Source organism: Nerophis ophidion, linkage group LG15 (assembly GCF_033978795.1).
Source record: "Nerophis ophidion isolate RoL-2023_Sa linkage group LG15, RoL_Noph_v1.0, whole genome shotgun sequence".
Taxonomy (NCBI): Eukaryota; Metazoa; Chordata; class Actinopteri; order Syngnathiformes; family Syngnathidae; genus Nerophis; species Nerophis ophidion.
Window position 1 is genome coordinate 22,039,726 of NC_084625.1, and position 12,808 is coordinate 22,052,533.

Sequence of the window (12,808 nt, forward strand, 5' to 3'; positions counted from 1 at the left end):
GCTACATCCATCCATCCATTTTCTACCGCTTATTCCCTTTCGGGGGGGAAGGGGGCGCTGGTCCCTATCTCAGCTACAATCTTGCGAAAGGCGGGGTACACCCTGGACAAGTCGCCACCTCATCGCAGGGCCAACACAGATAGACAAACAACATTCACACACTAGGGCCGATTTAGTGTTGCCCATCAACCTATCCCCTACAATACACTAAAATACTTTAATTTGTTTTTACATTAAAAAAAACCTTGCTTTGTGTGGGGGTAATATTTTGCTGTGGCTGATTGTCACAATTAAATACATTAAGGGGAAACCCTGTCTTTCTTTCCTCTCCTAACTTCTTTTGTTCGTCTCCTTCTCTCCTCCTTAATTTTGTTGAGTTTATCTCACCCTCCCTGCTTCTTCCTCTGCATTACTTGCTTCCTACTCTGCTTCTTTGTTTCCTCTTCTTCTTCCTTATTTCCTCCACAGCTTTCTTGTCTTCTGCTCTTTCCCGGTCTCCTTCTCTGCCTCCTTGTTTCCTCCTCTACCTCCTTGAATCTGTGTTTCCTCCGCTACCTCTATGTCGCTTTCTCTGCAAACCTGTTATTTGCCTTTGTCCTTGTATTCTCCTCTGCCTCACTCATCTCCTTCCAAGTCACCTCCTCTACTTGTGGTCTCCTCACCGTAGTAAAAGCTGATCTGGGAACAGCGCTGGATGCAGTTTCTCGCAGGTATTTCTCCCAGGTGAAGTTCTCTGGGTCTGGGTGATCTATGGATATTATTGATTATTAAGTATTGATTGATTAACAACTGTGGTGTTAATGTGGCGGCGTACCCTGCGGTGCAGTCAAAGGTTGCCCGTGTTCTTGACACCAGCTAACAGGGTGAATGTACGGACTGCTGCTGTCACACCTGAATCAATAATCAATGAATCACTTCCTCTGGAACCAATCAAAGCGCTGCTAATGAAGATCTCACCAGTAGTCGTAGGAATTGTCCCAGTTGTCAAAATGAACTAGGAAGCGGTCGTCGATGACATCAGCGATGGAGGCGACACAAACAAGTCCTGGGTTTTTTTTGTCCACCGCCTCCAACTTCATCCCGACACGGAAGTCACATGACTGACGAGCAGAAACACGGATGAGGAGACGGACAGGAAGATGAGCGAACAGACAGGCAGACAGACAGGTGTATACTAACATCCGTGCGACAGGTGAAGAGGGCTGCAGGTGCCGCCTGAGCTCCGGTGGACTGAAGATACTCTGGCCAATCAAAATCAGCCTCACTGGAACCTTGAAAGACAGGCGAGTGAGGAAAGTCACGTGATCAATGCGCATTGTTAAGTTGGGCGAGGCTATGTCCGTTACCTTTGGGTGGGTGGAGCCTGTGTTTGTTGTCTTTACACCACCCTGCTGGTTTGATATCAGCCGAGTCAGCATTTACCCAGAAGTCATAGCATTCCGAATAGCCGTCGATGTGAAGACGCAGCCGGTGGCCAATCACCTATCAGAGAGCAAATTAGTCAGTAATAAAGCTATTTATTTCCAAAATTCGACGAGTTGGAAGTAATTGTGTTCATTTGTGTACATCTTACATACTAAAAATATTTTTGAGTATTGTATACTGTCTGTCTGTTACCTCGGCAACAGTCAGCACACAGAACATGGAAGGATGCACCGGGTCGATTCCCTCCAGCTTCATGCCAACTTTGAAACCATTTTTCTTACTAGGAAATGATTGGCACTAACAAAAGAGACAAATATCAAATGATCAATCTATGTGCAGTATTAAATGTGCATTACCTGTATAAAGAGTGCCAGAGGTGCAGCTTCAGCATTCTCCTGGTTGAGATACTGTTTCCATGACCACAAACGTCTCCTCACGTTCACTAAACAAACATACACATCCAATATCGCTAATTTGGCAACACAAACACAAACTTTTACACAGGTGGGGAAATGCGTGTTTTACCTGGAGCGCTGCTAGCTTTGTTCTTCATCTTCTTCAAAAAGAACAAAAAAATTACAGACACACAAACAGCAAACTTTTTTATTTCAAACATGGTAGGAATTGTTTAGTTTATGTTAATTTGATATGTGAGTATGTTAATTATTTTCTTCAATAAACAATAATATCGCATATATAATTTCTCCATCATGGCTGCATTTTGCAATAATTGAAACAAAAAAACTCATCTACGCCTTTTCAAAATAAATAAGCTATAAATACAAACATGTAAATAATGGTCCCTATGTTGCCCCATGACTACTTAAAATCCAACACGACCAAATTACTACTGAAATATTAACTCAACAATTATATTCTCCTTATGTGTTTCAAATAATTATAAACTGAAAGCATCAATTGGCTCTTATTGTGAAGGACTAATTGGTAACACACTGCGACATCATCGTTAGCTTGCCATCCCGTTTAAGGAAACCAACGCAACTAAAACGGAGGCTTTATCCGCTCCTGTCCGCCGGGTTCTGGACTTTTGTGTGCGTGTTGGGCCCTCATGGAGACCCGTTGAAGGGAGACGGAAGAGCGAAGAGCTCGTATAGCGACTTCTGGGAGTTCAAAAACGGGCCTTACCGTGTCCGAAGATCCGCGACTGCCTTGTGACAGCATCAACACAACACGGAAACGCTGTAGGCGAGCTCCTAACTACGCATGCGCTGCGGAGGGAGCGCGTTGACGACATTCGGAACTCATCCGAAGTCAAAACGAGCAAAAATAATTGACTTTAAGTTTTTATATTTGTTTTAAACTTGCTGGACCAAATAAATACACTTAAAGCAAACAAACAAAAAAAATGTTAAAGGTCATTTTGGAGAATGTAAAACCAATATTACAACACAAACCATCAGGTCATTAATTTTTGGGAGGATTAATGGTCACTTAATTAATCAACATATTAATCATATAATACAAGCACATATCTATCCATGCTTATTTATATGCTTGTTTCAGGTTTTTCTCATAAATCCAGTTGTTGGTCCAAATATGGGAATAAGAATAGTTCATCAGTGTGGTCCAAGCTCCTCCCTCTTCCCTCCTTCCATCTTTTGCTCCCTTCCTTCTCCACTTGGACCATCAGGAGCCAAACCAGCCGGAGGTGAGTTTTCCTTCCCAATGCTACTCTTTATTGATCTCTGATCAGCACTGACATGATGACATATTGATAGTTGTTGACATGATTGTTAATAAGGATGATTCGGTGTAAATGTTCCTGGCAATAAAGCCAACATTGTGAATAACATGCATCCAATTAAACAAAAGTGGTGAATAGTAATTGTTTTTAGATCATTATTGTAATAAACAAAATATATAATTGAACAATTGTGTGTTTGAAAGGATGATGAAGTAACATAAGCGTAAAGTGTAGAAAAAATAACATGGTCAGATTACAGACAGAGGGCCTGAGTGAAAACTCTTCCATGTGATTGGCTGCCAGGATCCATTTCCTCTTAATGGACACTCAGCTGCAGCTAGCGTTAGCATCTCACTTGCTTCTCCCCTGAGCGCACACACACACGCGAGTAATGAGATCAATATTGCAGAAGTGTGTGATTTCCTTTTACATATTTCTACAGGATGTTGTCATCTCTCTCCTCTTGCTCTGGCCCGCCTCCACCTGACCAAACAGCGACCTCTGACTCCCGGCACGTCACCATGGAAACGTACTGGCGAGAAGTCCAAAGCATTGAAGAGGAGCAGGAGGGAGATAAGGAGGAGGAGGAGGAAGAAGAGAGGAAGAGTATGGACGGTAGGTAAGAGAGGAAAATAACAGCAAAGTGGGACATCTTGTGAATAAACTTTTTGTGTACCTGCAGAGGTGGAGTTGGAGGAGGCGTGGCTAACAGAGGCGGGGTTATCGTCGTTGGTGACGGGCTTGACGTCGGAAGAGGCTCCGCCCCCGGCCGAGGCGCTCCTGTCCACGCTGACGTACCAACAGGCCGCCACCGTCAAGGCGAGACTGGACAATTACAAGCACACCATGAGGGAAAGGAACAGACCAATCAGGGACGTGCGAGACGTTTTTGCGGTATGACACCCCAAAATTTTTTTTTTAAAAAGATGGGAGCAGTCAGGCTGTCTTGACACTGTCTCTCCAGTCGGACTCGGAAGCAAACCCCGCCTCTCCCAGTCAGTGCACGGAGTCACCGCCGAGCCGCTACCATACCACCACCAAAACTATTCGCCGCAACACAACATCGGGTAAATGTCCTTCAAGTCTTCTCACTCCTTATCATGAATTGATTAACGTGGACACCGACCTAAACAAGTTGAAAAACTTATTCGGGTTTTACCATTTAGTGGTCAATTGTACGGAATATGTACTGAACTGTGCAATCTACAAATAAAAGTATCAATCAATCAAAAAAAAAAAACCCTCACAATAAATATTTTGACTTTCGTTTACAGTGCGACCCAGGCTTCCCAATTGTTATCTACCTGACGACGGGCTATTTCCCGCTAACACTCCGCCCTCTTCCACGCACACTTCATCACCTTTCCCCGGCCAGGAGAGGCATGCTGATTGGCTGGTGCGTGACTGTCCCTACTCTGAAGGTGTGGCTGAGCATAAAAGAGGCGGGGCGCATTGTTGGGATTGCCTGCATTTCCAGGGAGAGGACAACAAAGACACGCCAGTGAGATGGACTTTTTTAACTCACACACGATTCATGTTGGTGTGTAACACGTGTGTGTGTGTGTGTGTGTGTGTAGTTTGTCTGTCCACCTCAAGGGGTCACTTTTGCAGACGACCTGTCCTCAGGTGACTTGAAGAAACTGGGCTTCATCTGCCACATCGAGCTCTCCACCTTCCTCCATGCTTTGGGCGTGCAAACCAAACGCACCCGGTCGACACGCTCCAGGGGCTGGGGTACGCTTCATTTTCTGATAAAAGTACCAACCAGGTGTGAAAAGTCCTGCAAATCTTCCCCTTCGTCCTTTAGATGGCGCCGTCTTTGGCGTTCCTCTCAACACGCTGTTGGAAAACGACAGGAGGAAGTTCCCGGGGGTCAAAGTTCCAGTTGTCTTTCAGAAGGTGAACATCCCTAAAAAATTTAATTATATCTTTGGTGGTATTTAATTTGTGACAATTGTTTGGAATGCATGAAAAAGTGAAGAGGATAATGTAGCTCCCTTTGACCAAACAATCATTTATTGAAGAGCAAATTGCTCTGTCAGCATTATTACTGCTGATGAGTTCATCGTAAACAACGGTAACACACAGGGCTAGCAACATTTTAAAGCGTATGCAAAACTCAAAAAAGCTTACTATTCGTACTTCAAATGCAGAAATTTTAGGGCATACTTGACAACCCTCCCGATTTTCCCGGGAGTCTCCCGAATTTCAGTGCCCCTCCCAAATTTCTCCCGATTTCCGCCCGGACAACAATATTGGGGGTGTGCCTTAAAGGCACTGCCTTTAACATCCTCTACAACCTGTCGTCACGTTCGTTTTCCCTCCTTACAAACAGCATGCCAGCCAAGTCCCATATTATATACGTCTTTAACACACACACACACACACACACACACACACACGAGTGAATGCAAAGCATAATTGGTCAACAGCACATAGGTCACACTGAGGGTGGCCTTATAAACAACTTTTAACATCGTTACAAATATGCGCCACACTGTGAACCCACACCAAACAAGAATGACAAACACATTTCGGGAGAACATCTGCACCATAACACAGCAGAACAAATACCCATAAACCCTTGCAGCACTACCTTTTCTGGGACGCTACACTATACACCCCCGCTACCATCAAACCCTGCACCGCACCCAACCCCCCAACCCCCCCAATCTCCCGAATTCGGAGGTCTCAATGTTGGCAAGTATGTTTTAGGGAGTTAATGAAAAACAGAATTAGGAGGTTGCCTACAGCCACACCTGTTAATGCAAATATGAATTAATTGGTTATTCGTACTGTGTGTGTGTGTGGTTACTGTGTGTGTGAATAATTTACGGTATATACATACACCATTAGCTGTTAGCATAGTAATTCATGCTTTGTGTGTGTGTGTGCGTCTGTGTGTGCAGTTGTTGAGTGTTTTAGAGCAGAGTGGCTTGCAGACAGAAGGTATACTCCGGGTGCCAGGATCAGCTGCTCGACTCAAAGTAACACAACACAAACATGACAACCACTTCAACGCCACATATATATATAAAATCATATTCAATGCAACATTGATGCTGAACGTGTGTGTGTGTGTGTGTGTGTTTTTGTGTAGTACCTGCGAAGAGAGCTAGACAGGTGTCCAGAGGGGTTCGACTGGTCCAAAGTGAGGCAGGTAGACGCTGCTGGTTTGCTCAAGCTTTTTATCCGAGAGCTGCCGACTCCTCTGCTGACACACACACACCTGCCTACCTACCAGGCTGTACTGGGTACCAACACACACACACATGTGCAGACACACTAACAAACTAAAGCTGACAGGTGTGTGTGTGTGTATGTATAGGTGTGTCATCAGCGGTTCACCAGGTTCAGGCGCTGCAGATGTTGTCCTTGTTGCTTCCTGAGTCGCACAAAGAAACTCTGAGAGTAAGCGATGCCTTAAAGGCTCCGCCCCTTGACTCGCCCTGCCGCCATGGTTACAGACCCTCCTTCTCTGTGCCTCCTAGGCTCTGCTGGCGTTCCTCAGTAAGGTTGTCTCCCATCAGGACCAGAACAGGATGTCTCTCTGGAATGTCTGCATGGTCATGGCGCCCAATCTTTTTGGCCACCATCACCGTGGTAACAAGCGCTCCTTGGCCAAGCAGCAGGAGGACATGGAGGAGGCGGTGGGTGGAGCTGACCTGGTACGGCTGATGGTGGTGAACCAGGACGTCTTGTGGACGGTGAGTCCGAGTAGCTGGGTCCGCTTGTGCGTCTTGTTGATGTGCTTCCTGTGGCAGGTGCCCAACTTCTTGTTGGCGCAGCTGAGACAAATGAATAAAGCGTCCAATCACAAACTGGGGCTGCCACGTCCTGGACGTCTGCTCAGGAGCAGAAACGACAAAAACAAGAAGCAGGTGAGATGTTTGACCTGGACACTCACTTTTAATTTTTACTTTGGACTTGATGGACAATGTGATTGTTCAGGTCACAGAGCTGTGTGACGGTGTCATCAAGGTTCACGCCCCTCTCCACACCAAAGTTTCCATGGCGATACAACTTGACAGACAGATGAGAGCCAGAGATGTCACCGCTCACTTTAAGTGTGACAACAGGTACACAAACACACACACGGAAAGTCCAAACCTCATGTGACGAGGTCATCTTCCTCCCAGTGGCGTCCAGCGCCTCTACGAAGTTGGAGGAAACATCGGCGAGCGTCGTCTTCACCCGGATTGTCTCCTTTTGGATGTCTACCACGTCAACCCTCACTGCGATTGGCTGATCAAGCACTGACACGCCCACTTTTGATCCTCTCATGATGTTGTGTTGGTTCTTGCTGCTAAAGTGTTGTTTTGTATACGATGAATCCAATCCAATAACTTAAATGTACGCAAACTTATGCAGTTCAGACCACCAATGCACTTTGAAAGGTGCTACTGTACGTCTAAAGCTCCGAAGGTTTGACAGCCATATTTGAATTACTTGTTTTTTCAAAGGTTTCTTACATAAACTCGCCATGTTGTGTGATTACATGTCCACTCTGCACAATTATTGTACATTTCTGCTCATTAAACTGAACAGATGTATTTTATTTCAAGTAGAATTGAGCCAACTATGTACAAAGTTTGGTTTCGACTGAAAAAAAACATGGCACTTCTTTGCCCGTTTTGACAGTCATTTAAAAAAAAAAAATAAACTACAGAGTCCAGTCCAGGTGTTAGGAGCAGCTCATATTGTCCATTTGTGACTCCTCGGCAGCCATGGCAGCAGCCTGCAGGGCATCTGTGTCGCTCTGGAGGAGTTTCCTTTCACTGTGCATGTTGTTTTCGTGGCGCTTTAGATCGGACGCCTGCAAAACACAAACAACAGATGCGGTAAAAGCAGAGATAACATGCTTGAACGATACACAAGCCTCTCACTAGAGGACAGCAGTGTTTAAACTAATCAACAGGCTGCTTGTTCGAGTACACAGGAACACAAAGCTGACTGAAGTTTCTGACAGGAATGAAAAGAAAAGCGGAGGAAAACTGGACGGTGCACATCAATGTCTGCGGTGTTGCTGTGAAGGGAGTTACTGTACCTCCTAGGTACACACACACCTGTCCATCACTTTTCATCAAATTAACGGCGATTGCACAAGTTATTATTTCAGGTATTCAGTTATGTGGTTTTAACTTAATGAAAAAGACCCCTGCCCACCATCCCATCCCAAGCTGCTGGTTTTTCAACAATTGAACATGCAAAAATTAGCAAAAAAAACCCCGCACCATTTAAAAATGATTAACAGAGTTTACATAAATACATACACCATTCATCAAAATGAATCACTATGTCTGTTTCAATCACTGTGTTATTTAGTCACTACAGTAATTACAACTTGTGTTTACATCCACAGGAACCACATGGGTTAGCTTACTCTATACAGTCTTTACAACCTTACTAGTGTTCACTTCACAGCCACAAATGGTTCATCTACTTATTGACATTGTTTACACATTACTTTGGTTCATTCACACATTAATTTGGCATTTTTTATTTGATGGCTCTCACATGAGCCTTCTTGCCAAATTTCTGAGCAATTTGCATTTTCCTTTTTGTTACAGCTTTTTTTTATAGCCAATTTCTGTCTCTCCGACTCACTCTCCACTTCTAACTGCTCCAAATGCAAACATCATGAAGAGTACAAACAATGTTTATTCTATTAGCTAACTTCCTTTATCTGAATAGCCATTTGTGATTTGTAGCATGAAATAACAAATATATTGCAGTCATGTTGTTTATGCTTTAAAATGATTAAACTATTCAATGTCAAAATATAAACAGTAGAAATAATGAACAAAATGTCAGCTACTGTCTTGTTCTAAAACGCCAATGAAAATGAAGTTTAGCATTTAGAAAGGCTATACTGTAGCAAAAGTCATCACATGTCTGCCACAATCATAATGATAAATGATAAATGGGATGTACTTGTATAGCGCTCATGTGTGTTCTTAAATGTGTATTCCATGTCTTCCATGTCGAGAGCAGTTTTGATTTGGGCTTACATGGTAAAAACAACTCAAATTAATGTTTTGGGCATTGTTTTAACCAGACTCATACATTTGTCCAAATGTGGCTAAGTAGACACATTGTGGGTTTCCTGGACGTCGCCTACATCGCTAAAAGAAAAACCTAAAGAAGAGAATCCCTCTGCCATCTTCCACTAGTTTTTTTTAAATATATAAATCGCCCGCTTGAATATTCCCGCTACTCTTCTCTGAATTTCTCGTTGTCATTTGGGATGTCTGTTGTGATTTCTCTTCCTGGTATGATGACCCGCCCTATCTTGCCTCTGATTGGTCGGTTTTGCCCTAATTTTAACCAATCGTGACTCGTCATAGTAAACCAACCAACCAATCGTGGATTTTCCTATTCGTAAACCAACCACCAATCATCATTGATTTTCCCGTATGTTGTCCCCTGCCCATGGAGTTGCACTAGTCCACTTCTCTCTTTCTCTTCTCCCTCTCTCTTCTTTTGTAGCATTTAGCTTAGCTAACTGCTACATGGGTCTAAAAATAGCTATGCTACGTAAATCGCTACTTGTTTAAGAAGGAGCAAAGCGACTGGGAAATGTACCGTATTTTTCAGACTAAGGCGCACTTAAAAGCCTTTCATTTTCTAAAAAATCCACATTGCGCCTTAAAACCTGGTACGCCTAATGTATGGAATAATTGTGGTTGTGGATACCGACCTCAAAGCTATTTTATTTGGTACATGGTGGAATGATAAGTGTGACCAGTAAATCGTAGTCACACATGAGAGATACATGTAGACTGCAGGATGACGCCTATAAACAACACCATAACTTTAAATGATCCATTCAAAATATAGAACAGGGGTCACCAACCTTTTTGAAACCAAGAGCTACTTCTTGGGTACTGATTAATGCGAAGGGCTACAAGTTTGATACACACTTAAATAAATTGCCAGAAATAGCCAATTTGCTCAATTTACCTTTAATGAATAAATCTATATATATAAAAAAAAAGGGTGATTCTGTCCGTGATTCCGTCATATATTTTTTTTCCTTTTACGGAAGGTTTTTTGTAGAGAATAAATGAAGAAAAAAACACTTAATTGAACGATTTAAAAGAGGAGAAAACACAAAAAAAATAAAAATTTAATTTTGAAACATAGTTTATCTTCAATTTCTCTTTAAAATTCCACCGAAAAAATGGAGAGAAAAACTAACTAATTTGAATCTTTTTGAAAAAATTTAAAAAATTATTTATGGAACATCATTAGTAATTTTTCCTGATTAAGATTAATTTTAGAATTTTGATTACATGTTTTAAATAGGTTAAAATCCAATCTGCACTTTGTTAGAATATATAACAAATTGCACCAAGCTATATTTCTAACAAAATCAAATCATTATTTCTTCTAGATTTTCCAGAACAAAAATGTTAAAAGAAATTCTAAAGACTTTGAAATAAGATTTAAATTTGATTCTAAAGATTTTCTAGATTCGCCAGAATAATTTTTTGGAATTTTATCATAATAAGTTTGAAGAAATATTTCACAAATATTCTTCATCCAAAAAACAGAAGCTAAATTATTTACCAGTATTATTTTTACAATAAAAAAAAATAAAAAAAACTTGAACATTGATTTAAATTGTCAGGAAAGAAGAGGAAGGAATTTAAAAGGTAAAAAGGTATATGTGTTTAAAAATCCTAAAATCATTTTTAAGGTTGTATTTTTTTGTCTAAAATTGTCTTTCTGAAAGTTATAAGAAGCAAAGTAAAAAAATAAATGAATTTATTTAAACAAGTGAAGACCAAGTCTTTAAAATATTTTATTGGATTTTCAAATTCTATTTCAAATTCTAGAATTAAAAATGTCGAGCAAAGCGAGACCAGCTTGCTAGTAAATAAATACAATTTAAAAAATAGAGGCAGCTCACTGGTAAGTGCTGCTATTTGAGCTATTTGTAGAACAGACCCGCGGGCACCGCGTTGGTGACCCCTTATATAGAACATAACACACAGCGCTCAAAAATCTGTCAAAATGTTTTAATACGGGTTTAGCAAGCTATGAAGCTGCGCCGCTTGATGGATTGTCAACCTACAAGTATTATTATGGTGTGGGAATTCGAACTAAAAAATGGCACTCATTAGCAAACATATTATCTGCTGTTTTGTTTTGCAATATTATGCAAAATTAACTTTTCTTACCTTCTGATACCTGCTGATATGTATTTGGGATCTGCATAAGTCTTGAAAATTTGCGCCGTGGCGACACCGTAGTCAACAAGCGTCTTCTTTTTCTCTATTTTCTTGTTAAGGGCATTCATCCTCCGCTGTTGCAATTTCTAAAATGAAGTAATATAAAGTTCTAACTTGTATCTCGCCATGAAAATGCCAAACATTACCGGTGTAGTGGGTTTGGATAATTCACCCATGGAACTTTAGTATTTAGAGAGTTACGGTCGGAGGTTTTTTCACGGAACATATTTCCGGCGTTGTTGCACTAGTGCGCCTCGGATGACAAGATGTTGCTTCGTTGTTGATTGAAGTAAAGTCTGAATGTCATTAAAACAGTTCGTTCCATCTTTTGACACTTCTTCCACTCCCGTCCTTGCAAGCTACACCGGTACAAAAAAAGGTGAGCGACGTAAATAAGACCGGCCATAAAACGGCGCATCCTGAAGCAACTGTCAGAAAGCGACTTGAAAATGGTCTGTAAAACATAATCTGTGCAACATTTTCACCAAAGAACCACCATTCCATTTTATTTAGACCACAAGGAAGTGTTTTAATTTAGAAAAGAATAATAATAATATGACCACTTCAATGCGACCTATAATCCGGTGCGCCTTTTGTATGGAAAAAACCCGACTAGACCCGCTCATTGGCAGTGCGCCTTATAATCCGGTGCACCCTATGGTCCGGAAAATACGGTAGTTAAGCTACAGGGCTTAAATGTTTAGGTTAATCATTTTGAATGGAAAACCGTAGTTTTGACCACTGCAGCCGTAAACTGGAATGGATTATCAAAAACCGTACTCATTAGGGTAAAACCGTAGTTGTTGGCATATATGGCAAAAAGACGGATCAAGATTTTAACACACATTGTGGGTCGGAAAAAACTAAGAAAAACAGATATTTTTTAATATATTTTTACAGAAAAAAAAAGACGGCTTTCCAACTATAGACTGGAAAAATCACATGCCTGCATGTATTGCTTTTTACTCTTACTCGACAGTGCAGAGTGAATGTATTAAAAATGTACAACATTATGGCAACAGATGGACTGTGGGACCGTTTTTTTATCACATTTGTTTTCAAAGAACTTTAAAAGGTGAAAACCCCCAAGCAGGAAATGTGGATAAAAATAACCAATGAGAAAGTGTTCAACATTAATGTGATGCAATCACCTTGGCGAAGGCTTTTGTGCAGGACGTACAGACGAATGGTTTTTCTCCCCTGTGTCTCCTCTCGTGGTCTTTTAGGTGAGACTTGTGTTTAAAAGCCTGCAAACAGACAGAGGGGTGAGAGACAGACAGAAAGAAACACAAGTTAGAGACGGGTGAGCCAGACAGACAGATGAGAGACAGACAAACAGGTGAGAAATAGATGGATGAGAGACAGGAGCGAGAGACAGGCAAACAGGTAGGAGACAAAAAGAAAACATACGTAAAGACAAACAATGTCTGAATGACAGACG

The 12,808-nt window shown here is 41.6% G+C and overlaps 3 protein-coding genes across 8 annotated transcripts in view; 1 reads left to right on the top strand and 2 right to left on the bottom strand.

Annotated features, from left to right (window-relative positions):
* The window catches only part of LOC133569442 (lethal(3)malignant brain tumor-like protein 4), a 13,488-nt gene extending 10,822 nt beyond the window's left edge, over nt 1–2,666 (bottom strand). Inside the window, exons 1-9 of the mRNA XM_061921786.1 lie at nt 2,572–2,666; nt 1,951–1,981; nt 1,782–1,867; nt 1,618–1,722; nt 1,347–1,482; nt 1,180–1,271; nt 958–1,100; nt 815–891; nt 663–748 (exon numbers count right to left, since the gene is read on the bottom strand). Coding sequence (XP_061777770.1) covers nt 663–748; nt 815–891; nt 958–1,100; nt 1,180–1,271; nt 1,347–1,482; nt 1,618–1,722; nt 1,782–1,867; nt 1,951–1,981; nt 2,572–2,607 — 792 coding nt within the window. The 5' untranslated portion in view covers nt 2,608–2,666. The remainder of the gene's footprint in view (nt 1–662; nt 749–814; nt 892–957; nt 1,101–1,179; nt 1,272–1,346; nt 1,483–1,617; nt 1,723–1,781; nt 1,868–1,950; nt 1,982–2,571) is intronic.
* arhgap28 (Rho GTPase activating protein 28) lies at nt 2,379–7,825 on the top strand. 4 transcript variants are annotated; one of them, XM_061921783.1, is made up of 15 exons: nt 2,379–2,846; nt 2,950–3,094; nt 3,573–3,745; nt 3,813–4,024; nt 4,095–4,197; nt 4,405–4,631; nt 4,708–4,864; nt 4,938–5,029; nt 6,040–6,117; nt 6,231–6,384; nt 6,459–6,541; nt 6,622–6,837; nt 6,919–7,011; nt 7,082–7,209; nt 7,270–7,825. In XM_061921783.1, exons 1-15 carry the CDS (start codon nt 2,792–2,794, stop codon nt 7,388–7,390), a joined length of 2,037 nt encoding a protein of 678 aa, XP_061777767.1. In that variant the 5' UTR covers nt 2,379–2,791; the 3' UTR covers nt 7,391–7,825. The 4 variants fall into 4 exon arrangements, with proteins under 4 accessions (XP_061777767.1, XP_061777769.1, XP_061777768.1 ...); XM_061921785.1 differs by having other exon boundaries at nt 2,380–2,846; nt 3,573–3,749; nt 6,895–7,011; XM_061921782.1 differs by having other exon boundaries at nt 2,381–2,846; nt 6,895–7,011.
* zbtb14 (zinc finger and BTB domain containing 14) overlaps nt 7,646–12,808 on the bottom strand; it is a 24,647-nt gene continuing 19,484 nt past the window's right edge. For all 3 annotated transcript variants that reach the window (XM_061921794.1, XM_061921795.1, XM_061921793.1), the window contains exons 9-10: nt 12,519–12,614; nt 7,646–7,946 (exon numbers count right to left, since the gene is read on the bottom strand). In XM_061921794.1, coding sequence (XP_061777778.1) covers nt 7,815–7,946; nt 12,519–12,614 — 228 coding nt within the window. In that variant the 3' untranslated portion in view covers nt 7,646–7,814. The remainder of the gene's footprint in view (nt 7,947–12,518; nt 12,615–12,808) is intronic.

Bases quoted from the DNA above. Each gene is read 5' to 3' on its own strand.
- arhgap28 (XM_061921782.1), top strand. From the start codon at position 2,792: ATGTTAAAGGTCATTTTGGAGAATGTAAAACCAATATTACAACACAAA. The intron at 2,847-2,949 runs GTCATTAATTTT...TGCTTGTTTCAG, and splicing joins ATTACAACACAAACCATCAG to GTTTTTCTCATAAATCCAGT. The intron at 6,118-6,230 runs GTAACACAACAC...GTTTTTGTGTAG, and splicing joins GATCAGCTGCTCGACTCAAA to TACCTGCGAAGAGAGCTAGA.